Source organism: Ochotona curzoniae, unplaced genomic scaffold (assembly GCF_017591425.1).
Source record: "Ochotona curzoniae isolate NIBS_2020 unplaced genomic scaffold, NIBS_Ocur_1.0 contig_4917, whole genome shotgun sequence".
Classification (NCBI taxonomy): Eukaryota; Metazoa; Chordata; class Mammalia; order Lagomorpha; family Ochotonidae; genus Ochotona; species Ochotona curzoniae.
Window position 1 is genome coordinate 300,610 of NW_024466421.1, and position 26,114 is coordinate 326,723.

The window sequence follows — 26,114 nt, forward strand, 5'->3', positions numbered from 1 at the left end:
AAGACTGCCTCCTAGCTTGCTGCTGTGTGCACACGTTCCTGGTTGGACGTCCGTTTTCTGGCCTCTTGGTGTGCACAGGCTGCTGGTCCCCGAGTGGGCAAAGCCCCACTCTTGCTCATCCATCTCACTGGACTTGTGAGCCGTGGGACAGTGACATAGGGGGTGGCCGGCATGCTGCAGGATGGCCTGTGAGGCTGAGGTGGCCGAGGCCTGGGTGGCGTGCCCCAGGGACCAGATGGTGCAGTTGGGGATCTGTCTGGAAATGCTTTGTCCCGGCACCTTGGCCACTTCCCCCAAGAGGCAGAGGTATGCGAGGTCCCTGAGTGGCAGCCGTGTCCTCAGGGTGCTCTTTGCTTTGCAGTGCCCATGGCAGTCCCCAAGACCACCGCGGAGACACTGAAACACAAGATCAACCCCTCGGCAGGCGAGACCTCCCCCCACGCCGTGGATGTGCTGCTGTACACGCCAGGTCAGCCGGTGCCCAGGAGCCACGCTCAGGCCACCTGCCGCGATCCCCAGGCGTGTTAGCGGGGAGCTGGCTCCCAAGGGCAGCTCGTGCTGGGCAGCCATAGGAGGCGGCCAGGGCACTGCCCAGTGGGGACACAGGCTGAGCCCGGTGGGGCCACCGGGTCTCCCTGTGGTCGGTAGACAGCTGCAGGGCGGGCAGCCCCCGGGGTATGTGAAGTGGGTACTGATGACCCCGTGGCTGCCTCTGCTGGCTCCTGGTGCAGCAGCGGCCCCAGCAGGGCAGCATGGGCCGTGCTCGCCCCCTCCCTCCCTGTACCCTGTCCCCAGCAGGGCAGCATGGGCCGTGCTCGCCCCCTCCCTCCCTGTCCCCTGTCCCCAGCAGGGCAGCATGGGCCGTGCTCGCCCCCTCCCTCCCTGTCCCCTGTCCCCAGCAGGGCAGCATGGGCCGTGCTCGCTCCAGTGTCCGGCAGGTCACTGTGGCCAGGTCTCCTACACGCTTCCCAGGGTCGCTTTCCCTCTGCAGGACACCTTGACCCAGCCGAGAAGGTGGAGGACGCCCACCCCAAGCTGTGGTGTGCCCTGAACGAGGGCCAGGTGATCGTGTTTGACGCCTCCTCGTGGACCATCCACCAACACTGCTTCCGAGTGGGCTCTGCCAAGCTGGTGAGCGGCAGAGTGGGGGTGGAGGGGAGCGAGTGAGGAGCCAGCCAGCCCCCGCTTTATCCCTGGATGGCCAGGGCTCCCACCCCAGGGACTTCAGAAATGGAGCAGCTAGGACTCGAGCCAGCTCCCTGATAAGCAATGCCAGAATGGAGTCTTAACATGCTGCCCCAGGAAGGCTCTCCTACCCTTGGGGTGGTTTTTCTGTTATTTGGTTTGGAGCATTTCAAAGATGTTGTCATAACAGGCCACTGTCTAGTGTGGGCACGGTGAAGCCCAGGGCTGCCTGTGGCCCAGTGTCCACCGCCCCGGCCAGGCTGAGCTGCTAGTGGGGCCCCATGCCAGCCCAGAGAGCAGAGGTGCCACCTGCCAGTCTCGGGCAATTCCACAGCTGCAGGAAGGCAGGCTGGACGGCGCCTCCAGGAAATGCTGCCTCCTGGTGGAGACCCCCGGGCACCTGTTCCTGTCGCACACGTTCTGTGTGAAGACAGGAGACGCCACGAGGCAGAGTGGTGTTCCCTGGAGCCCCAGGTTCAAGTCCCGACCCTGCTTGCTGTGAACGCACAGCTGGGAAAGCAGTGGTGCCGGCCTGGAGGGAGCTCCTGGCTCCTGGCTGCAGAGTGACCAGCAGGTGGCAGCCATCTCTCTGCCTTTCAGATAATGTGGAGAAAGGGGAAAAAAGCAAAGGCACGGGTGGGTGTGGGGGGTGCGGCTCTGGGGGTGCCGGGGGGCTGTCACTTCTCTGTGGTGGGGGTGCGGCTCTGGGGGTGAAGGGGGGGCTGTCCTCGCCTCTCTGTGGTGGGGGGTGAGGCTCTGGGGATTAGAAACTAAAAATAGGGACCAGCCTGTGATGCAGTGAGTTAAACATCAGCCGAGTCACGTCCCAACTGCTCTCCTTTTTAAAAACTTATTTGAGAGGCAGAGTACACACGCCACACACAGACGCACGCCGAGAGAGAGATCTCCTGTCCGCTGGGTTGCTCTTCAGATGGCTGCCATGGCTGGGGCTTGTCCAGCACAAAACCAGACCCCAAGAGCTTCTCCCAGCTCCCCACATGGGGCATGTGCTGCGTTCCCGGGCCACAAGCGGGGAGCTGGGTGGGAAGTGGAGTGGCTGGGTCTTGAACCAGCGCCTGTGTGGAATGCTGGCATTACAGGCAGCAGCTTTACCTGTTACACCACAACACCGGGCCGCTCCACTTCTGATCCAGCTCCGGGCTGACACACCTGGGCAGCCAACCAAGGGTCCCACGTGGGACCCCAGATGGAGTTTCTGACTTGAGGCTTCCCAGTGGTCCAGCCGTTCGGGAGGGGGTCAGCCTGTGGCTGCAGGCTGCTCTCTCGCCATCATGCTGTCTTTCCAAAATAAACAGATGCTTCTGGAAGTTAGCCACTGACTGTCCTGCTAAGCCAGCAGCTGTCGCTGCAGGTGCCTCCTGGCCTGGGCAGATCCAGCCGCTGCTGAGGCTTACTGCTGATCACTTCCCCTCAGATACAGTGCCGTCTTGGGGCACACACAGACATGCGTGGCAAGAGACACTGAATGCGTGTTCCCCACAGTGCGTGTTCCCAGCTGAGCCTGTTCAAGGCCTTGTCATGTTGGCTTCTGCCACACTCAGCATGGTGGCCCAGGCCTGGTGCCCAAGTGCTGTCCAGGGCCAGGGAGAGGAAGTGTGCACTATAGACCTGCCCGGTGCAGAGCTGCCGCTGCATGCCCGGCTGGGAGTTGGGGTGCAGTGCCGCTGCGTGCCCGGCTGGGAGTTGGGGTGCAGTGCCTATCTGCTCAGTGACCCTTCAGCCAGGAAATCCGTCTGGAGCCCCGCCGGAACGCCCCGGCCACGCACATCTCACGCCCCGCCTTGTCCTTGCCAGAACTGCATGGTGATGGCAGAGCAGAGCCAGGTGTGGATCGGCTCGGATGATGCCGTCATTTACATCATCAACGGGCACAGCATGTCCTGCAACAAGCAGCTCACGGACCACCGCGCTGGGGTCACGGCCCTCGTCACGCCCGAGGGCAAGGAAGCACCCAGGTGCGAGGCGTGCGGGGAGTGGGGAGCAGGGCAGGCGGCCTGGTGCTGGCTGGGCTGCGTGGCACCGGCTTTTCCTGCTGGGGAGGACAGGGGGCCTCATTCATTTCCTGTCCTGGTGACATCAGAGGGCAGTGTTTGTGTTGGCATTGGCTTGGCCCTGCACCTGATGTCACTGGACGACAAGTTGTCCCGAGCGGCACACCATTGCTGGCCCGGTCCGCATGAGGCAGCCTGCAGTGTGCTAACGGGAGGGAGCAGACCCCGTCCCGACGTGCCCGCTTGGCGTCCCTGATGACAGGGCCACCGGGGCTGGCGCTAATGTGCGTGTCTGCCCCACAGTGGGGTCTTCTCCTGCAGCAGGGACGGGATGGTCCTGGCCTGGGACGTGAGCACGCTGCGGGTGACCAGCCGCTTCCAGCTGCCGTGTGGCGGCCTCACATCCATGCGACTGCACGGCGGCCGTCTGTGGTGCTGTAAGTCCTGGGCGCCCCCGTCCCCCTCTCTGGGGGAACCCTGCCGGCTGTGCTGTCCTTGCCAGAGCCGCTCCCAGCTCCGCAGGCAGCCTGCGTGCTCTCCTGGTGTGATTGCCTGTGCCAGCTGGCACGCACGATGGCTGTGGACACGCCCTCGGCATGGAAGTGCATTTTACACACACTGCGGTGTGCAGCATCTCCCTGGCGGCTGGGACCCCCGGCAGGACCCCTTGGGGTGACTCCGTTCCTGGGTGGGCTTCCGGAGTGCTTGGGGGACACCCTCTGCGCCCAGCATCCAAGGCCGTCCCTCCCCTGTCCCCGCGAGCGGCTCAAGGAGGCGTCTGATGCGTGGGGCAGTGCGACGCCTGTGTGTGGTGGCGGTGCGGGCGGCCATGCTGTGCTGTCGGGCTCCTCATGCAGGCCCCGTGTCCTGCAGGCACGGCTGGCAGCATCATGGTGATGACGACAAGCGGCTTCCTGCAGCAGGAGCTGAGGATTGGTGAGAACTTTCAGGAGATGAACACTTCCTTCCTGGACTTTGAGCTGCTCCCCGAGGTACCCCGCGGGGCGTGAGCGGGCATGTGGGCGTGCTGGCGCCTCAGCCACCTGCAGCGTGCCCTCCTTTCAGCAGGAGCAGCTGTGGGTCGCCTGCACGGGGTACAGCGAGGTTTACATCTGGAGCCTCAAGGACCTGGCCCGGCCGCCCGAGAGAATCCCGCTGCAGGACTGCTCCGAGGTCAGCTGCATGATCCGGGTGAAGAGGCAGGTAAGCTGACGGCTGCGTGCCCTGCCTTGCCCGTGCTGGCTCCCCTGCCGTCCTCCCCCTCGAGGCCACGGTCATCATGGCATCTGCACCGGGCTTTCCCCGGGAAGCTGACGGCTGTGTGCCCTGCCTTGCCCGTGCTGGCTCCCCTGCCGTCCTCCCCCTCGAGGCCACGGTCATCATGGCATCTGCACCGGGCTTTCCCCGGGAAGCTGACGGCTGTGTGCCCTGCCTTGCCCGTGCTGGCTCCCCTGCCGTCCTCCCCCTCGAGGCCACGGTCATCATGGCATCTGTGCACCGGGCTTTCCCCGGGAAGCTGACGGCTGTGTGCCCTGCCTTGCCCGTGCTGGCTCCCCTGCCGTCCTCCCCCTCAAGGCCATGGTCATCATGGCATCTGTGCACCGGGCTTTCCCCGGGAAGCTGACGGCTGTGTGCCCTGCCTTGCCCGTGCTGGCTCCCCTGCCGTCCTCCCCCTCAAGGCCATGGTCATCATGGCATCTGTGCACCGGGCTTTCCCCGGGAAGCTGCGTGTGTCTTGTGCTGGAGGCTGGAGGCACTGGCGGGGCTGGCTCCGCTCGGGGGCTTGGCGGGAGGCTGTCCCTGCTCCTTCGCTCCGGGGCTTGCCCCTGTGTCGCTCTGAGCAGCGTCTGTCTCTCTGTGTTGCCTCTGTTTCTGAGGTTCTGGGAGAAACCTGCATCTGGGGGACACTCCACATCCAGTGGCTGTAGGTCTGTCCCCTGCGAAACACCCACTCCAGGCCAGGGCCTCCCAGGGCTCAGGTGCTGCCAGGACGACCAGCTCCTGTGGACAGATGGGGTGGGTGTGGCCTGTCCTGGCAGGGGCCCTGGTACACCCAGCGCTCGGAGGCTGGTTCCCTGTGGAGCTCGAAGGGAAAGCCCCCGGCTCAAGCAGGCAGGAGCCCTGGCTGGGGACCTCCCTGACTCCCGCTGTGCTACCTCTGCCAGGTGTGGGTGGGCGGCAGAGGCCTGTCACAAGGGAAGACCAAGGGCAAGATCTACGTGCTGGATGGTGAGAAGAGGACGGTGGAGAAGGAGCTGGTGGCCCACGCAGATGCCGTGAGGACCTTGTGCTCGGCCGAGGACAGGTACGTGCTGAGCGGCTCGGGCCCCGAGGAGGGCAAGATCGCCATCTGGACGGTGGACTAGGCGTCAGCATGACGACGTGTGCACAGACCGGCGCCAGGCGAGCGCCCTGCGCGTCCAGCACCTTGACCAAACACCCACCTGTGCTGTGTAGAAGGTTCTGGAATCCACTACCAGAGGACAAGTACAGGGGCCAGCAGCTGGGCTGCCCAGGACTTCTAGGTCTCCGTCTTGGCCTTTCTTCTGCTCGTCTAAGAAACACTCCTCGTCATTCATTGGCGCTCTCGGGCCCCTGGGCTCGGACCCGGCCCGGAGCAGGTGGGCTGCGGCGGCCTCACGCCCTCTTCCTGGGCCCAGGGAAGGTGTTGGATGATGGCCACTTCCTGGTCTTGAAGGTGTGTCTGTGTCTGGACTGTGACCAGGGCCAGTGACCGCGGCCTGCGTGGGGAGGGACCGTGCTCTGTGTGGACGGGGCTGTGCCGGCCCGGGCAAGCACTGTCCACTTTCTTGGTTTAGTTTTTGGTGAGTGTGAATGGGTATTTGCCACGATCAGCCTGGGCTGGCGAGCCTGTGTGCCGGGCTACCCGCTGGGCGCTCACGGGTGTGGGTGGACTCTGCCTGTGCACGCTGCGAGTGTGTGTGTGTGTGTTGCTTCCTTATTTAACTGAAAGAACTATCCACTAAAATAACTAAATATTTGCCACTGCCCCCCACAACTCCCTGAACCTTTTTTTATTAAACTGAAAATTCCAGTCCTGAATGTGTTTCAAACATGATTTTGGCTGGGACTGTGGGGCAGTGTGTGTGGCCAGCACGTGTGGCCTGCCCTGGATCACAGCTTCAGGGCTGGGGCCCCCTGCCACGGCCCTGCTCGCAGCGACGCTCTGGGCAGCAGGGTCCTCAGCCGGGGCTGGGCTCCAGAGCAGTGTGGCCCCACCAGGGGAATGTGGGGGCTGGCCCCGGCCAGGCCTGCGTGCCGGACGAGCCCGTCACAAGCCAGGGCCTTCCCTGCACCAGGCTCCCTGGGCATCCTGGGAGTGTCCTTCAGGAGGGAGGAGGTTGCTTCTGTGTTAGCAGCACACGCGAGCTCAAGCCCACAGTTGCCACAGAACCGCGTGCGGGAGGGTAGCCTCTGCGTGTGATGACGACGCCAGCTGCTGTTGCACACTCTACCCAGGGGACGAGGTCTTCAGAGAGCCCAGAGCCACCGTGCACCTGCGTCCGTGCACCTGCGTCCGTGCACCTGCGTCCGTGCACCTACGTCCGTGCACCTGCGTCCGTGCACCTGCGTCCGTGCACCTGTCCGCTTTTCTTCCCTCTCGTTTGTGGTCAGAGCTTCCAGATCCTCCTTCACGAGACAGCAGCCGAGCCAGAGCAGGAGAGCCACGCTTCTGGGGGGATGGTTCTTTACAGCCAGGTTGAGGCAGGCGTGCGCTGGGCAGGCGTGCGCTGGGCAGGCGAGTGCGCTGGGCAGGCGTGCGCTGGGCAGGCGAGCGAGTGCTGGGCAGGCGTGCGTGCGCTGGGCAGGCGTGTGCTGGGCAGGCCAGCGAGCGCTGGGCAGGTGTGCGTGCGCTGGGCAGGCGAGCGCTGGGCAGGCGAGCGAGCGCTGGGCAGGCGAGCGCTGGGCAGGCGAGCGCTGGGCAGGTGTGCGTGCGCTGGGCAGGCGAGCGCTGGGCAGGCGAGCATGTTGAGCCCACAGCTCCTCTGCTTTGGCGGGACCATGTTGTTGATCTGTTGCGGGGAGCGCTGGCACAACCTGGATCTCGGCAAAGGGGCAGTGATGCCCTCCCTTCTGCTGTAGGCAACGTGTCATCCAGAAGAGAACGTGAGCAGACCAGGCCCGGAACCCATCTCTGCTCACGTGATTGTGGACCTGCTGCTGCGTCCCACAATGAAGAGCTTGCACTGGGGGCGCCGACGGTGCCAGGTGACACTCCAGAGCTCCCGAGGACTCCTCAAGCCGGGATGCTCACAGCTGCCTGGTACTGCTGTGTCCACGTGCTCTTGGAAGACACTCGGAGGGCAGCCCGCGGGCTGGAGTGGAGATGAGCGCGTCCACTGCCGGGCTGGGCCTAGGCGAAGGGGCGCAGGAGGGGTGCACTCGCCTCCCCGCAGCCGTCCATGGAGAAGCCTCGATGGCGAGTGCCCGCGTGTGAGGCACCAGAGCTGCGACAGGGTGTGGCGGCATGGTGGCTGCATCGGACGTGCTAGTCGGGGGACTGGCAGCCCGACGACAGACTGAACTGGTAGTTACATGAGAGTTTTATACTTTCAAGCGGCCGCCTCAGTAACAGACTAAGGATACAGGACGATGCGCTGACGTGCGGGATGACTGTAAATGGGCTAAATAACCAACGAAAAGGCACAGGCCAAGTGGGGTCTGCCAAAACATTCATCAAAAAAAGCCTATTTGGAGAAACTTCATGGATTTCAGATAGTTTTGGACCAAAATATGTTTAATTGCACTTTTCCAAAAACCGCTGACGTGTTTGTATGTCAGATACACCTTACATATGAAAGCGCAAAGGGATGGGAAGGACAAGGCGGGCAAGCACATCAACACCACCGATGAATAGTCCAGCTGTAAACACAGCGGAGATGGGAAACATGGCCAACTGCTAGGGATGCAGGTGCACCTGGCGGGGGCGGGGCTGTCAGCTCGCAGCTTTAACCTTTAACTCCCTGACGGACGCCTGGAAAAAGCAAGTGGAAAATTGGTGAGGCTACGCAGGACACCACTCGGCCCTCCACGCCCAGCAACGGCAGAACGTGGTTCCTGCCAGGTGCCCGTGGGGTGCTCACCACAGTGGGCCCTCTGCAGGGCCACAGGACGCCTGTACGTGACCGCCAACATTCCCATCCCCCCCAATCAACATAAAAACCACCAGGTTTAAGTGACTCACGAGTCCGGGAGGACAGACAGTGGTGTGGGAAGTGAGGACATTCCTGAGGGTGCCAAAACCTGGGGGTGCAGCTGCGGCAGAGTCACCCCTATAGCGCCGAGTGTCTGTCAGAAGGCTTAGTGGGACAATTGGCTGGGGGCTGGCACCGTGGGCAGCAGGCTGAGCCGCTGTTGCAACCAGGGCCTTTCCCACTGGCTGCTCTGGTTCTCAGCCAGGTGCCTGGACGGCCATGTGGGAAGTCCCCGAGGCAGGCCCAGGCTCCTGCCTTCAGCCTGGCCGTCGGGGGTGGGGGACCCGTGAGTGAAAGGATTCTACCTCTTTGTCATTCTCCCTTTCAAATAAAGTCATCTTCAAATCAGTCTTTCCCTTGTAAGGGACAGGGCAGGAATTGATGGGGAGAGGGACTGCGGACCCGACAGACCAGAGGGTGGTTCCGTGAGGGGTCCAGGCAGCACGGGTGCATTGGGAGCCAAAGGGAGCCCACGGAGTGAAGCCAGGTTTCAGAAAGAACTCTGAGACCAGTACGGGCAGGAATGGGGGCCTCCCAACAGAAACTTGCCCCAGAAGCTTCCAGAACCAGGTGGTTCCCAAGCACACAGGGACTGTCAGACAGGGAGTGTGTTCCAGCCGACCTGGAGGGCCCAGGGGGAGCCTGTCACACCTGACAGAGATAAACGGGCCTGTGAATTCTCACCACGAATGCTCGCAATGCGGGTCAAGTTCCTATGCCAAATGCCAGCACACGTCACGAGCAACGGGCTGGAGGAATTGAACATAGCAAAGTGAGCAGTGGGTGGCTCGCAGGTCGGAGTGCTGGGGCCAGGCTCTCTGCATCCCACAGACGGCACTCCGGAGGCCTCCGACGGTGACTCGGCCACTTGGCCGCTCCGTGGAGACTGGGCCATGCTTCAAGCACCGGCTTTGCCCTGACCCAGTTATGGCTGTGGGCATCTGGGGAGTGAACCGACAGGTGGTAAGCAGAGAGGGACACTGACCCACCCCAGTCTCAGTGAAGCCAGAAATCCCGGAAATAAGCACAGGACAGTAATTGGGTAACCTTGGGGACAGTAAGCGCCTTGTTTTTTCCAAGAAATAGGAAGGCTGCAATATCACGCCGCGCATGGGGCCGCAGTTGCTACTGTGACCCCGGGGACCTGTTTGTTTCTTGAGATGAACCAGTGTCAGACTTCGTCACAGCAGGTGGGTAATTTAGAAACCAAAAAACAAAAACAGATAGAAACCAGCAGGGCGGATACTGCACTACGCCTTAAGTCGCATAAAGAGGCCAGGACCGTGGTCAGCTGGGGTGAAGGTGGGCCAGAGGGATGAGGGGAGGTGGTGCCCAGTCTGCAGACAGAGGAGGCTGTGATTACAGCTGAGCTGCCCACTGCTGCTCACGGAATGGCTGAGGACGGTGGCAGGGGGCGAGGCCGCCGGGGTGAGGACAGTGGGCAGGGAGTGGGGCCTCCAGCCCATAGCTGCCTCTCAGCACGGGGAGAAAGCCTTCCCAGGAATACATATGGCCCAGGGTTGGCCACAGCTGGGCATGTACGGGCCCAGGTGAGCCTTCACTCCGTGCCCAGCCCCAGCAGCCAACCCGAAGGCCACACCAATTTTGCAGCCCCTCAATTTTGCTGGAGAAAACTTACCTACAATCCGATGTTTGCAATGCCACATGGATCTGACGGGTTGGCTGGGCACGTGAGCTGCAGAATTCAACACAGTCTCCGTTTCCAAGGTTGGGTGGTCCTGGGCGCTTGTGCTGTTGATGACTCTGCTGTGCCATGGGCTTCACGTGGGGACCCCAGTGAACACCCTGTATACCTCCTGCTCCCTCCACTCGGCCATCTCGCCCCTGGCCCAAATACGGTGAACTCAGCTAGGTGATCCTGGGGCCCCGCTGTGACCCCACAAAGATGGGCATAGTGGCTCCAGCTCCCAGGCACCCTGAGTCATCAAGGCCAAGGGTACGTGAGGGCAGCCAGTGGCTGGGCCTGATATCCTTGGCTAGTGCAGCGAGGGGGAGTACTAGCCCTAGGCCCTCGCCAGGCTCCAGGGAACAGCCCAGGGGTGGGGGGGACAGATATGCCACCTGCTTTGTCTTTGGAGCAGCAGATGTGGGTACAGTGGCCACTGAGCTTGCAGCATGGGAACTGATCCTTGAAGCCACCAGGGCTGGGGCAGGGGGTGGGAGAGTTCTCCTGGGGTGACACTGCTTTGTTCCAAGTCCTTCTAGCTGTGAGTTGCAAGGCCACATGTGCCACCCAGCTGACATTGTCAGAACCACGAGAGCTGCTCCAGCATCTTGAACTCACAAGGTGCCAAGGAGGTCGTCTGGGCCAACTCCCAGGAGACGCCGGGGCTGCCCTGAGAAGATGCCCAGCTTGCCTGTGGGTACCGAGCAAGGGACAGCAGCTGCGGGGTGGGTGGGGGTGTCTCCTGTGCTAACTGCTGGAAGCAGTGTGGTGACCCTGTGCTGCCAGCGTAGACCCGAGCTGGGACACCCTGTCCAGTCAGACTTGTTCCGTGTCGGTGACAGCACCGGGGTCATCTCAGATCACTGGGCCCCATGAGGGCAACCCAGGTGGGCAGCTGTGGTTCCCTTCCAATTGGGGGTTGCCCTGCCTTCCCACTGCTCCAGCTCATGGATGGCAAGGTGGGAAAAGCAGCAGGATGGATGCCTGCCATGGCCCCACCAACCGCCAACCTTGCAGCCGGGAGGGACCCATCAGCAGCGAGCCTGGATGTGTCGTCACCTGGGCGGAGACACCCCCATGTGGGCACTGCCCTGGATGAGCGGGCACCAACTGCTGCCAGGTGCCACCATGGACATGAGGGACACCATGCAAAGGCATTCCTTCCGACACAGGAAGTTCAAGTACTTTATTGAAAAACAGCTCAGTGTCATCTCGAAATATAGATCTCTGCCAGTATACATCTCAGCTTTTGAACCACCCGACAGCATGATTCCCGTGCGTTTGAAAGAACTTTATTTAAAAACATCAACTTGAGGCAGCAAGTGTCAAGTGTCCGACGCAGTCCGTGTCCGCGCCGCGGGCAGGCAGCCGGCCCTGCTCGTCCACGCCGCGGCCGCATACACTGAGGTAGCCGTGCCCACCGGGAGCCCCGTGCCCAGGGGTCCCCGCGCGGCGGGGGGAGGCAGTCCAAGGGCAATAGCAGGGGAAGTAGCCCCAGAAAGAGACGTGCTGGCATAAGCAGGTGCCAGACAGCTTTGAGTCCCGGCCTGTGGCCACCTCCAGCTTTGGTGTGGGCCGCCCTGGGCTTGAAAGCTGTCCGACTTGAAGGGTGAGGGGGCGGCTGCTCGCCCCTCGGAGGAGCCCTGGGGGGAGCTCAGGCACCACTGCCAGGCGAGCTAGAGGACGGAAATCGTCCGTCGTCGTCGTGGCCGCCTCCACGGCTCCAGACATTTGCATGGGCTGGGGCTGACGATGTCAACAACTTCTTGTTTGACTCGAGTTTGGGGAATGCAAAATCTGACTGTTTTGTTCTGAACTGCTTGTGGGCCTAAGTTGCAAATGTTTGACAATCTGGGGGGAAAAAAAACATGCAGAATAACACCTGTGGAATGAAAGAGTGGAAATTAAAGCATCTTTCTCAAAAAAGGACTGGAAATGATTTCTTTCGATTGTGGACAAAGTCATGAAGTGTGGCGGTGTTGCCTGGTGGTTCGAACCTAGTCTACACCTACCAAACCCCTGTGGTGTTGGGCAGGGGGCCCGGCGGGCACTGCCCGAGGCACAGTGGCTGCATCTGCCAGCAGCCACTCTCTGCCCGCAAGCCGCCCGAGCGTGGAATGTGTGAGAAGGCGTGTGTGGCTCAGACTGCTGACTCAGTCTCCACGGGGCCCTGCAGGCCCTCCTTCCGTGACAGCTTCAGCACCGTGGGCCTCTCGGGGTCCCCCCTGTTAGTCCCGCCCTCGCCAGCCGGCGTAGGTGACAGGCCCTTCTGTTCCTCCTTGGCCTCCTCTGACACCTCGGGGTAGATCACCAGGAACGTGGCTGTGAGGAAGCCCAAGAAAGAGCCCACGGAGGCCACCATGGGGATGACACGCACGGTACCCACAGCGTCGACCACGCCCCCAAGGGCAGATGCCACCAGGATCTGCGAGATGTAAACCTGGCAGGAGAGGATGGCGCAGTCGATGCCGAATCCACGCTTCGAGTTGCCAGGGCTGTGGTGAACGTACTGCAAGGAAGGAGGCACACAGGTGAGGCTGAGCCAACGAGCGGGGGCCCATGTGTGAGGGCAGAGTCAGAGGGGAACCACGCCAACTCCTTCCCACCCCTAAGTGGGCAAAGCACAGGGAGGGAGGAGGCTCCAGGGGCCTGCAGCCTGTGCCCCATTGGCCCAATGGGCAAATGGAACCTAGACAGAAAGGGAGCAGGAAGGGGGAGCAGCAGGTTCCAAGCCGAGCCATGCACGCACGAGGCGGCTCTGTGAGGCCCCAGGAAGATGGACACGCGCTGCTGCACCATGATCCTGTCACGCTGAGGCACAGAGGGCTTGGTGCCGAGGCAGACCTCTCTCCTGGGGTGTCTACTGCCCCAACCCAAGACTGGAAGCGATGTCCACATGGAGTGTGGGGAGGAGCGCCCTGTGCACATCAGCCAGTGAGGAAAAGCATCACCCAGCCGTGTCCTTGGGGCTGGGCTGGACAGCCCATATCTGCAGGAGTTTGATGGACAGACCTCCTATGTCCATGGGAGGTACAATGAGCAGCACCTACGCCCATGAGAGCCACGACGGACAGGCGGTCAGGACCCACGTCCGTAGGGGCCTGACTTGGGGCAAGTAGCAGCTCTGATGGCCTTGAGTACACAGAGCAGTGCCAAGGACAGGCTGGGTCCCGAGTGACACCCCCACCCTCCACCCTGACAGGTCCACCCTGCACTGACCCGCCCCCCATGCCACCCCAGCCTCCCGCAGGACACACCTCCTTGATGTCGTGGTAGTGGCCCAGCAGAGCGTAGGGGCAGTAGGAGATGCTCATGGAGACGATGCCCATGGTGCTGATGCAGACCATGGCGACGTGGACGTCAGGGAAGATGGCCATGACGGCTGTGCCCACGGAGAAGCCCAGTGTGCCCAGGACGTAGATGACCCTGATACTCAGGTCATAACTGTCCAGGTACTTCTGTAGCAGGGCTGCAGAGACACGGCCATGAGTGCACACACACACACACACACACACCCCCAGAGCTGCAGGGACACGGCCATGAGTGTGCACACACACACCCAGAGCTGCAGGGACACGGCTGTGAGCACACACACACATACCCAGAGACACACACACACACACACACCCAGAGCTGCAAGGACACAGCCATGAGTGTGTGTACACACACATCCAGAGCTGCAGGGACATGGCCGTGAGCGCGCGCACACACACACCCAGAGCTGCAGAGACACGGCCGTGAGTGTGCACACACACACACACACACACACACACACACACACCCAGAGCTGCAGGGACACGGCCGTGAGCATGCACACACACACACACACACACACCCAGAGCTGCAGAGACATGGCTGTGAGTGTGCACATACATACACCCAGAGCTGCAGGGACACGGCCATGAGTGTGCACACACACACCCAGAGCTGCAGGGACACGGCCGTGAGCATACACACACATACCCAGAGCTGCAGGGACACGGCCGTGAGCACACACACACATACCCAGAGCTGCAGGGACACGGCCGTGAGCATACACACACATACCCAGAGCTGCAGGGACACGGCCATGAGTGTGCACACACACATACCCAGAGCTGCAGGGACACGGCTGTGAGTGTGCACACACATACACCCAGAGCTGCAGGGACACGGCCGTGAACAGCAAGACCCCCAGGCAGGCAGCCAGCACACACCACCCACACCCCACACCCTTCCCCCAGAGCTGCAGGGACATAGCTGTGGGCAGGGCCCCCAGCTTTGCCCTCCCCAGGCAGCCAGCACAGGCGCACACACAGTGGGACCAGCCAGCATGTACCACCACACACACACACACTCACCCAGAGCTGCAAGGATATGACTGTGAGGAGGCCCCCAAGCAGCCAGCCAGCCAGCACGCACCACCACATACAGATGCAGGGACATGGGTCGTGAGCAGGAGAGCTCCCTGCTCTGCCCTCCCCAGGCAGCTAGCTGCACACACCACCACACATTCACACACAGCCGGGGCCAGCCAACACACACACAGGGCTGTAACATCTCACACACCCAGCCCTGGACTTTCCAGCAGCTTCTGGGGCCTTCCCGACAGGAACTACCCAGGCCTGCTCCGTGGTGCTGACCATTGACCGCACCCCAGGACAGCTGGGGCAGTCCTTCCTCCCGGCACCTCTACTCCTGCCCAGCCCTCCTGTCTTGGGGGGGTCACAGGACACCTCCTTTAGGAAGCACTTGTGTCCTCACAGGGGTATGGGGCATTGTGACGTAGCTGGTTATGCTGCCAAGTAGGAGGCACACGGTCACATCAGAGTGCAGCCCAAGCTCCAGCTGCTCCACTTGCCACTTTGCTCCTTGCCATGGAGGATGCCCAAAGTGCTGGGCCCCTGCACCCACATGGGAGCCCTTGGCTCCCGCCTCCATGGCCTGGAGGTGCTGGGGTCCATGTGATGGATGTGGAAGACAGGAAGGTGTGTAGAGTACTGTTCCACTGCATGGCAGGGCCCGGCCGATGTCTCTGCAGCCACCTGAATGCAGCTCCACCTCCCTTTGCATGGACACCGGACAACCCCGCTGAGATTTCTATAGTTTATTTAGGCATTGTCTGCCTCTGTGGAGTTAATGTTTACTACCAGTGTGAGCTTGGAAGTTGATGTTGCTGATACTGTTTTAGCCAAAGGGCCTTTTATTCTTGCTGTCTCTGTGCCCCCCCCCCACACACACCACCCTACCCGCGTTGACCATATGCTAATCAAGGGTGTTCTGTCCCCAGGTGTAGTGGGAATCTATTCTTTCCCTCTTTCCTTGATCTTTACGTCCGTTCTTCCGTGATGCACTTCCTCCCTGAACTGATTCAAGATTCAGTTGTAGAATGAGGATTGAGTTGTAGAATGTGTTACTGATTGGTATGCACCATCTATTGAGAACTTCCTGACCACAGGGTAGGATGGATAACATCCTGCTTCAAGGTGAAACAAACTGCAGAGTCATCTTTAGAAACACCCGCTTGACCATGACGTAAAAAGTCTGAGCCAGAGTTTGACTGGTTCTGTATAAATAAAGCGGACAGCTTTCCTGCATTGTCCACAATGATCATGGAACCCTAGAGGTCCGTCCCTCTTTCTCTCTTTGCGCCTCATCCACGCACCCTTCGTGAGTTTCGGACTCGGCTGGAGCTGGACTCCGGCACTGAGGGTATTGGAGAAATGAATCAATGAATGGCAAACCTCTCCCTTCCTCTCTGTCACTCGGCCTTTCCAGCCAGTCTTTCACAGTGGAGACAGTTACATCACGCTGTTCCTGGGAGGGAGCTGTCATTCCAACCCACCCTCCAAGACAATGATGCCTGCCGGGCCCTGGCTCCTGCGTTCTGAACACACAAGATGGGGGGCTGGCTTCCCACGGTCCCTCCACTGCCCCTGCCCGGGAATGCGGCCGCAGGGACCACGGCTCACCTGAGCAGATGGCACCGGTGGCAGCGTAGATGACCAGGCCCCAGCAGCCCATCTTCACACCGGCGTTGTAGTTGTGCCAGGCTGTCGAGTTGGACGGCTCCTGCTCCAGAGAGGCGGGGTTAGTGGAAGGCCACTGCCCATTTCAGCCTTAGACCCGTCCTGTGCATGCTAAGGCCACTTCCCTCCTGACCCCATGAGCCAGGGCCCATGCCAGGGACACAGCTCGCATACTCGTTCAGGCATCACCTTCTGGACTCATGTAGGACAAGGCAATGGACAGCTCGCCGCCCTCAGACCCCATAGGCAGACACGGCACTACAGGCGTGTACACACTGGCACCGCCTGCCTGCAGACCCCAGTATCCTCAAGGTTCCCCGGGCCAGGTGTGGCAGGAGACACCAAGGCTGCCCTGTTCTCAGGGACTGTCCCAGAGCAGAGCGGTGGGGCCCCAGGCTGGCTCACCTTGGGGTTCCCTTTGAAGATGACGTGGCCCATGAAGTCGGTGTAGAACACAGCCTCGGCAATGACGGAGAACCAGGTGAGCAGGTGGCAGAGGCAGAGGCGCGTCAGCTCTTTGGGCATCTTGAGCATGGAGAGCCAGAGCAGGCGCACGGTGGTCTCGCCCTCGCCCTCCTCGCTCTCCGTGTCCCCGCTGGAGGTGGTGGCCCCACTCTGGTGCCGGTGGCGCTGGCGCTGCCGCTTCTGCAAGTCATACAGGTCGCTCATGCTGCGCGACGGCTTGATGAGGACCACAGCGTTGGCCCGCCGGTGCCGGTAGCGGTGGGAGCCGATCTTGCCATAGTAGGAGAAGGTGCTGGAAGCTTGCCGCCGGAACACGTGTCGCCGTCGCCTCATGGAGCCCGGACCCGCTGGGGGCTTCCGGCCAAGGGCATCCACCGGTGGGGAGCTGCTCCCATTGGGGACTTTGGCATCATGCGCGTGGTGGTCGAGTAGGGTGTCGTCCTCCCTGGCGCCTTCCCGGAGCCGCGGGCACAGGCGAGGCAGCCTGGTCCTGGAGAGCTCCTGGCTGGTGCTGCGGGGTGTGCTGGGGTAGGAGGCATCGTGGAAGATGGACGGCTCGATGTCATGCAGGAAGAGCAGCTCGGGCTCCAGGTCCAGTGCCGCGTCTGGCACATGCAGCACGGAGTCGCTCTGGCTGCGCACCATGTCCACGGCCAGGTAGTCCAGTGGCAGCTCGTGTTCTGACTGCACCTCGTCCGGGAACAGGGGGCCGTGCTGCTCGCCAGGGGGGGCGCTGGCCTCGTCGGTGGCGCTGCGGTCCTGCTGAGGGTTGTACTGTTCCTCCTTGATGCTGAACAGATGCAGGCCCACCGACACCGTGAAGACGATGGCCGCGAAGAAGAAGAGCACCTGGTTCTGCGTGCGGAACCAGTCGCCCAGCACGGTCTGCGTCCAGTCCAGCCCGCCCAGCACATAGCCAATGGCACCACCCAGGCCTGAATGAGAAGAGGGACTGCTGTAACAAGTTAGGATGCAGCGAATGAACTGGGACCGGGGCACTGCCCTGGCTGTGCCACTGCCTACTACCTGCTGAACCCCAGCCCCAAGGCCCCACAGGCAGCCCCGTCCATTCCCCAGCCAGGCCCCGCCCCGCCCCCAGCCAGGCCCCGCCCCGTCCACCCCCAGCCAGGCCCCGCCCTGTCCACCCCCAGCCAGGCCCCGCCCCGTCCACCCCCCAGCCAGGCCCTGCCCTGCCGCCCAGGTCGGTCCATGTGGGTTTTACCGGCCGAGAAGGCATGGATGTTGAGGGCCATGTCTTGCTCCTCGCTGTCCACCACGTCCAGCAGGTAGGCGCGGATCGGGCCCTCGGTTGCATCAGCACTGAAGTCCAGGACCACCACCCCCAGCACAGTGAGGACAATGCCGATGGGTTGCCGGCTTGGGATGTCACCAAGGGCCAGTCCTGGACAAGCACACAGGTGGGCACTCAAGGCCACAGCTTAGCATCCTCACAGTGGTCGCAGGGCATGCTGGGCAGCTCCTCTCACGCCTGCAGCCCTAAACCCTGAGAGCTTCCTCTCCTTCCAGACTTCCCAGACCTGAGGGGGGCTGTCCCCAGGGAATAGGAGTGTCCGCTTTCTCTCTTTACCAAGAGCCAACCCCAAGCAGGCTGTTGGCCTGGGAGGCCCCTGCAGCTACCACCGGCCTGCTGTGTAGCTGGGCCACAGGGCATGTAGTGAGAGGGGACCCAGTCCTTTTGAATGTACTGCGGGTGCTGACTGCATCCCACCCCAGCGGGCTGCCTGCACCTGGACCAGAGGTGTTGGGGTAGAGCCAGACTGCCTGCCCCAGGTTGGGGGTCAGGAGCTGCCAAGTCACTGCATCTGGGGCACACAGGGGCAGGACTGCCCTCATGGCAGCTACCTCATGACCTCTGTGCCTGGCCTTGCTCAGGGAGGTCACATGGGGTGTTCACTAAACGGGGGACCAATCTCCTCCCCCTGCCAGGGTGTCCAGCCCAGAAGCACTTCCCGCCCTTGGGGCTTTAGCAGACAGTGGTGACCCACTTGGTCGCCGAGACAGGACAAGATGCAGAGGGGATGTTTGCAAGAACACACACAGGGGTCACGGACAGACGCTCCCGGGGGAGTGGCGCTGCCTCTGCCGGCCCCGCTCACCTATGGCCGAGCCGTTGAGAAAGAGTGCCACGCCGAAGAGCACGCCCACACACAGCGCCAGGATGAAGGGGCGCCTGCGGCCCCAGCTCAGTGTGCAGCGGTCGCTCGCAGAACCGATGAGTGGGGTGAAGATGAGACCAAGGATGGGGCTCAGGAACCAGGTAAGGCTGTAGTACTGCTCTGGGAGGCCTGCGGGGACACGGGGCGGGGACAGGCGTGAACACACACGGGGCGGGGACAGGCGTGCACACACACGGGGCGGGGACAGGCGTGCACACACACGGGGCGGGGACAGGCGTGAACACACGCGGCGGGGACAGGCATGAACACACGGGGCGGGGACAGGCGTGCACACACGTGGGGCAGGGACAGGCGTGAACACACACGGGGCGGGGACAGGCGTGCACACACGCGGGGCAGGGACAGGCGTGCACACACGCGGGGCAAGGACAGGCATGAACACACGCGGGGCGGGGACAGGTGTGCACACACACGGGACGGGGACAGACGTGCACACACAGGGCGGGGACAGGCGTGAACACACGCGGCGGGGACAGGCGTGCACACACACGGGACGGGGACAGGCATGCACACACACGGGCCTGGGACTCAGGTGAACACACAACACGGGGTGGGGACATGGGACAGCACGCACATGGGGTAGGAGGACACACATCAGCATGCATGCAGGCACATGTGGTCATACACCCGGAACACACAGCAGCTCTGTGCCTGAGTCCAGACACAAAAAGCACATACGTTAACACAAATTAACACACAATTATACAGTGCACGCAGGGACGTGTGATGGTCATACACAGGCACGCTCACGTGGAGACACACACCCCCTCTGCCTCCCCAAGAGAGGGAGGCCTGCACAGACTTCCTGTCGCAGTGGTGGGTGATGGGCGTGAAGTCAAACAAAGCCCACAGCTAGGAAGGGCTTCCGTGGGCAGGCATCCCGGAGGGCCTTGACCCAGCCTTACACAGCACGTGTCAGAGGGGCAGCAGTCTGGGTACCGCAGCTGGGGTGCCAAGCCCAGGCGTTGGACCAGGGGCGGCCACAGCTGCCTACACTAAGCATGTGGCCCGCTAACCCGAACCCAGTCGCCCAGCAGATGGAAGGGCCAACAAACCACTGGGGCACAGGCCAGCCACGGCATGCCCATCATTGGGCAGAGGACAGTCTGCTATAGCAGCTTAAGCCACCACTCGCTAGAGTCTGGTCCCTTATCAGCCAGCTCCTGTTGAGCCTCCTGGGGGCCTTGCCCCCTACATGGGAGAATTGGCAGGAGCCATAGGCGCCTGACTCAGCCCTGTGGTTAGGGCCGTTGGGGAAGGGAGTCAGCAGATGAAGTGTGTGCTTGCTCGCTCACTGTGTGTTTATCGTCAGAAGTTGGGGTGCCATTGGGAGGGGCCCGTGGCTGGGGGCAGGAGGGTTCTTGCAGGAATGTCTTGCAGCAGGCTCGAGTCCTGGCCTACCCTGTCCACCACTTCAACAGAATGACCACACTGCCCCACCCCTGGCCTGGGGGAGTGGAAGGCGGGCTGAGCCAGTTAGAAAAATACACCTGCGTGGGAGGAGAAACACTTCAAGAGGGAGGGAGTACTTTACCCAGGGCCCGTCAACCTGCCTGTGGAAACACGGGCACGCCTGCTGCTGGATTCAGTAGAACCGAGCGGCGGGTCAGGAAGCCACAAGCATAAGGGGGAAAAAGCGGCCACCCAGCTCTGCCCACCCCATGGGCCACGACACAGCAGGTGTTCACCAGGCCCAGTGGGCCTGCTGAGTGCGGCATGTCCACAGCTGCGCTGCCTCCTGGCTGCCGGGGCCCCTAGGCTGTTCCCTTTCCTAGGATGCTGAGCACTGCTCAGGCAGTCAGAGACCCAACCCTGACCCCTGGCCCACCATCCTCTAACTCACCCACGGCTGAGTGGCTCTGGCTGGCCTCCACCACCCGGCAGGCCCTCGGCGGTCCCACCCATGCTGCCATAATCTGACAAATGCCCCGTGCAGATGCACACCAACATGGGGCCTGGTCCCAGGACAGCCAGACTCCAGACATGCCATCTCATAAGGGATGAACCCTGCAGGTGGGCAAGTGTCCCAGGGACCCACAGTGTGGAAGAGCTGACAGGGTGGGAGCCAGTGAGGCAGGACGCTGTTAAGACAGGAGTGGGCAGGGCAGGCCCACGAATCAGGCTGTTAACTCTGTTCAGGGACTGCCTGCATGGTGGAACCAGGGGCCACACCCTTACACACGTGCCCGGCCTCCCGGGCTTGGCTCAGGCTCAGGGAGCACACGCTTCCCGGCACCGCACAGGTGGGTGTGAGCAGAGGTGGTGGACAGGGGTGGGGCAGCGAGACAGCCAGGCAGCGCCGCCAGGGCCCAGCTGTCAGCTCCTCGGCCTTGGGAGTGTGACAGGTGCTGCTGGCCTGGGCTCCTCCACAATCATGACTCTTCCCCCAGCATACAACTCTACTGCCTGCCCATGTGGCCTGACACCAGCATCCTGCCTCACAGGGCCTGGGTTCAAGTCCCACCTGTGCTCCCAATCCAACTTTGCCAGAAGGCAGCAGCAACAATAATCCAAGAGCTCGGGTCTGTGACCCACGCGGGAGAGTGGCCAGGTTCAGGTGCCCTGGCTGCTGGGGCCTTGGGGAAGGGATGCAGGGTATCCCTTCCTTTCAAAGAAACATAAATGAACCAACTCAAAAGAGGACCTCAGGATGTGGCTTGAGTGCAACCAAGGCTGGTTTCCTCGCGGGCCACGAGGGGAGGTGGACCCTGGCAGGTCATGGGGCCAGAAGCCAGGGCCGCCTGCCCACAGCACAGGTCTGTTTGCATGGAGCTGTTGGAGCTGCTCAGCCACCCACAGCTACTGCTGCTGGTGGCTGCCCCGACACCACATGTACCGGCCTGGGTCACGGCCTGTCTGCCTCACGTACCTGAAGCCCCATGCTGAGGACACACCCCGACCAGACCCTGCCTGCTCCATCCCTGGCAGTACATCAGGGCCAAGGCAACCTTCCCTTCTCAACAGGCCAACTTTCTGCAACTGTGACCAAAGGAGGGGAGGGGTGGGGCTGGCTAGTGGGACAGTGCTTAGGCCGGGGCCTGCCGGATGCCGGCACTGGCATTAGAGTGCTGACGGTTCTGCTCCCGTAGGACCAGGTCTCTGTCCGCAGCCCACTGGCACGTGCTGCCATGACAGTGGTGGGGGCATCTTCCTCATACCTCTCTCACAAACCTCACAGCTGCCCTTGGGGGTGTCTCTAGGGCCAGCTGCCTGCCAGCCCACCTAGTCAGCTGCTTAGGGGGCAGACACCATTGGCCCAGCGCCAGCTCAGCAGGCACCAAGGCTGGCCAGTGGAGCCTGCTGCCTAGCCCTACCTGGCCCTGCCCCGCAGCTCACAGGACCTGGATCTTCCTCCGTATCAGCATCTCTTAGCCTCCACTGGGATTCCTCTAAACCCCCGCCCAATCCAGGACCTAGCGTGGTCTCCTCAAGGCACATGGTTGCCACGGATGCAGGTACCTGCAGGTCTGAGGACCCAGGGCAGTGGGGCATGGAGGAACCTGCTAGGCCGTGGAGGTGTCTTTCCAGGGCTGGGCCCGCCAGGAAGGTGACCTTACCACTCTGCTCAGCTACTCCAAGAAGCATATGGGGCAGGGGCGGGGTGAGGGGAGGGCTGTGGTGTAGTGGGTAAACCTTGCCTGAGACACCAGCTGCCCATATCAGTACCAGTTCATGTCTGGCTGCTCCACTTCCCATCCAACTCCCTGCTTGTGACCTGGGTGGACAGGGGAGGATGGCCCAAAGGTTAGGAACCCTGCACCTGTGCGGGAGAGCCATAAATTCCTGATTCTAGCCTGGCTCAGCTCCAGCTGTTGTGGCCATCTGAGGAGTGAACCAACAGATGGGAGATTTCTCTCTGCTTCTCTAACACTGCCATTCAAGGAAGTAAGAAGTATGTATTTGAGAAAGTCACACAAGGTCACTAGTCAAGATGCCACATGATGCGGGTGCCGGGCTCAGTGCCCCACCCTCCATGGCTTTCAAACACCTGCTCACGCAGCCCGCCTGCCCTGCACCATGTGGCTCTCAACCCCATACTCCACATGGGGCCAGCCCATCTCTCGGGAGGTTGCCCATCAGGCAAGGTCCTGCTCTCATTCCATGCGGCCTGGGTGAGGGGGCCCAATGCTGAGGGCACATCCCAACAGTCCCACTGGCCCCAGCAGGGCACCTGGGAGAAGTAGGGTGCCCAGGACGAGACAGCTAGCCCTGAACACAAAGCTCAGGCCCGACACCTGCTGAAGAGCTAGAATCCCACTGTGGAGGGAGGCAGGCGGGAGCAGGTGGCTCGGCCCAGGGGACACTCCTGGGAAAGCCAGTACAGAGTGGATGCTGCCCAGAGCTGCCTTGCCTCATCCACCCCAAGACTGTCCTGCTGTGCCAAGACCCAAGCCACCTGCGCCCAGTGGGCCTGCAGGGGGGCCGGCTGCTGGCAACAGGTCGCTCCCTGCCACGAGTCGGAGGGGGGTGGCTGCTGGGACGCCTGGGCTAGGGACGTTCCCAGCAAGGCCTGGAACAAACACAACACCGGTCTCCGGCAAATCATTTTTGTTTTTTTTCCAGGCAAGAGTTGGACAACAATGGTGGGACCAGGAAGGCTGGCTGTGCACAGGAAACCCTGACTGTGTCACGGTGTGTCCGTGGCTGTGTGAGGTCACAGGCGACGCTTGGGTCACGTGGGCAGTTCCTATTCACACTGCGGGGCTGATGGATGGGAGGGGAAGGCAGGGGTGCCAGGCAGCAGCGGGAGTGCGGACTGGGAGCGATTCACACGGGGTCGGAGCCGGGGACCGGGGCCCACATTCTTTCTTTCCGCAGACAAAGCCTTCCGCGCCAAGATTACGCCTGCCTGGGCTCCTGGAAAAATCCGCGATAACAAAATACGTGAGAACTGGTGCCCGTGGGAAACAGCGGCCATCCTCGGGTGACCCGAGCCTCAGCCTGCCCAGGGCCACGGCCGTGGAAAGACTCCAGGGACTGGCTAGGCTGTGAGGCAGTCTATGTGGGGTGCAGGGAGAACCCTGGAAAGAACATTCCAGAATCACAGGGGCTGTGGGGAGGTGGTAGTGGGCCAGCTCAGGTGCTTGTCCCGGCTCCACCTGAAGCCATGGGACCCCACCAGCCCTTCACCCTCCGGGCAGAGGCTGGGGGAGAGCCAAGAGCAGTCCTGGGCCCGGGAAACAGCCACATGGTGCCTCTGGAGTGAGCCAGCCAGGACAGCCTCTCTGAGGTGCTGTTGGTTCTGCTCCAGGCATTGGTGAGAGGACCATGTTGGCCATGCTTGCATGTCCCTGTGGGAGGCTGGCCATAATGTGTGTGGCCATGGTCTTGACGCTGACAGAGCCCTCCACCCCTCTGGGAGGCTTCTCCTGCTGGTAAAGTAACACTGCTACCTCGTGGTCCTAGGGTGGAGCAAAGGGTCCAGCCACCCCACCTATCTGGGCATCCCCATGGCCTCCCTGGATGCACATGGCTGACCTCAGCTGGCCACTGCCCCTCACAAAGCCCATGGAGCCCCAAAACCCGGTTCCAGGAGTCTCCACTTTCCCCACTGGCTCTGTGCCCCAGGTACAAACCTAGCTGTCACCTTGGAATTCCAGAAGCTTCTAGTCCTCACACACCACCCTCCCACTGGCCCCTCTTACCTGGTGACACAGCATTTCTTACCCCTTAAAAGAGCTGCAATGGGGGCCCACGGTGGCGCAGTAGGTTAAACCGCCCCCTGTAATGCCCACATCCCTCAACCACTCCACACTGCTGACAGCCCCAGGCTAGGGGGTGGCAGACCAGGCTGGAGCTCCAGCCTCCTGGCTTTGACCTGGTCCAGTAACATTGCTCTGGACATTCTTGGGTGGCAGTGGGATTTTCTCACTTCCCAGGTGTAGGTGGCCATGTTCCTGTCACTCTGTGTTTCAAATAAGGAGAGTAAGCCCCATCTGCTTTTTAGAGATGAACTGTTCCATGTTCTGTGTGAGGGCACCTGCCCGCAGCCAGCAGGGCCCTCCAGACCCCAGCCCTCTGCCCCGTCTCAGTTGGGGGACCCCTGAGGTTCAGCTAGTTTCCTCTCCTGCCTGATGCACCTGTCTCCTGCCTGAGTGTGGATAGTGAGGCCTGGCCCACTGCCAAGCTGCAGAATGTTCTAAACAGCCGAGTGACACGGGCTGGACCAGCACTGCCCATGCAAGCCCTGCCCTGCATAGCAGCCCCCAGGCCGGAAATGTGTCGGGCCCCTCCCATACACACCTGCCCTGTGCAGCCCGGGCCCAGAATCCCCAAGAGTGGGAAGGGGACTCCGCTGCCCAATCCCCCGTGTTGGAAAGCTCTTGGCATGACTTCATGGTCTGGGCACGTGGATCGCCTACAAACGCCAGTGAGCTGTGTCGCCAGCACCAACTCCAACAGGACCTGGGTGCCCCCCAGCCCACCCCCGTGTCTTGAGGCTCCCGTGGAGGAGCTGCCCGCAAAGGCTCACGCTGGCAACTTCCACACCAATGTCACCATGTTCTGGAAGGAAGACCTGGCAGCATCTTCCAGCCCAAAGTGCACAGGCTGGTGTCATGTGACACAGGGCAAGGGGGATGCTTCCGGCCCCTGCCCCATTCTATCCTCTGTGACATGGGGAAATGTCGCTCCCAGCGATAGCTCCGGGTGAGTCACCAGCTACCCAGGGACCTGCCAGGCACATGAAGGTGGAAGAGCAGGGCAGGCCAGGAAGATGACAGCCCAGACCCTGGCCCTGATTGGGACAGGAGCTTGGGATGATGCTGGCACCAGGGAGTTGCTCTGAGATGCAGGAGTAGGGTAGTAGCAGGCAGGCAGGGCAGCAAGGCTCTCAGAGCAGGAATGGTGTGATGAGAAAGACGCAGCTCTGTATGCAGTGGGCACCAAGGACGCACAGGCCCCGGGCGAGGACCCTTGCCTCCCGGGGTTCCCAGCACATGGGGTTGGGTCTGGCTCTGCTCAGGCCTGGGGGATCCAGGTCCTCTCGGTGGGATCAGGGCCTCAGCATCTCTATGACAGTGGCTCCAGGGTCTGTGCCCCAGCACACCCACAAGATAGGTGCAGAGTCCAAAAGAAAAGGCAAAGTTACAGACGGAGGGAGAGAGAGATTATACCCCATGTACTGGCCTCGTCCCCAAATGGCTGCAAAAGGATCAGGGCTGGGCCAGGCCGAAACATGGAACTTCACCCACGTCTCCCACGCAGGTGTCGGCACCAAAGCACTTCTTCAGCTGTTTCCCCAGGTACATCAGCAGGGAGCTGGATCCGAAGTGGAGTACTGGGACTTGAACCAGTGCCTATATGGGACGGCGGCTTAAGCCCCTGTACCCAATTCCTGGCTG

The 26,114-nt window shown here is 61.8% G+C and overlaps 2 protein-coding genes across 4 annotated transcripts in view; one reads left to right on the forward strand and one right to left on the reverse strand.

The window, feature by feature from the left end:
• Positions 1-6,260, forward strand: part of DENND3 (DENN domain containing 3) — a 37,932-nt gene extending 31,672 nt beyond the window's left edge. For 2 of the 3 annotated variants that reach the window (XM_040988566.1, XM_040988568.1), the window contains exons 17-23: positions 362-469; positions 992-1,131; positions 3,001-3,161; positions 3,501-3,634; positions 4,071-4,189; positions 4,263-4,400; positions 5,363-6,260. In XM_040988566.1, coding sequence (XP_040844500.1) covers positions 362-469; positions 992-1,131; positions 3,001-3,161; positions 3,501-3,634; positions 4,071-4,189; positions 4,263-4,400; positions 5,363-5,563 — 1,001 coding nt within the window. In that variant the 3' untranslated portion in view covers positions 5,564-6,260. The remainder of the gene's footprint in view (positions 1-361; positions 470-991; positions 1,132-3,000; positions 3,162-3,500; positions 3,635-4,070; positions 4,190-4,262; positions 4,401-5,362) is intronic. The other variant, XM_040988567.1, reaches the window with a different exon arrangement.
• Positions 6,261-11,257: 4,997 nt separating this feature from the next.
• The window catches only part of SLC45A4 (solute carrier family 45 member 4), a 49,511-nt gene continuing 34,654 nt past the window's right edge, over positions 11,258-26,114 (reverse strand). The window contains exons 4-9 of the mRNA XM_040988569.1: positions 18,691-18,879; positions 17,796-17,975; positions 16,514-17,508; positions 16,052-16,151; positions 13,358-13,569; positions 11,258-12,609 (exon numbers count right to left, since the gene is read on the reverse strand). Coding sequence (XP_040844503.1) covers positions 12,241-12,609; positions 13,358-13,569; positions 16,052-16,151; positions 16,514-17,508; positions 17,796-17,975; positions 18,691-18,879 — 2,045 coding nt within the window. The 3' untranslated portion in view covers positions 11,258-12,240. The remainder of the gene's footprint in view (positions 12,610-13,357; positions 13,570-16,051; positions 16,152-16,513; positions 17,509-17,795; positions 17,976-18,690; positions 18,880-26,114) is intronic.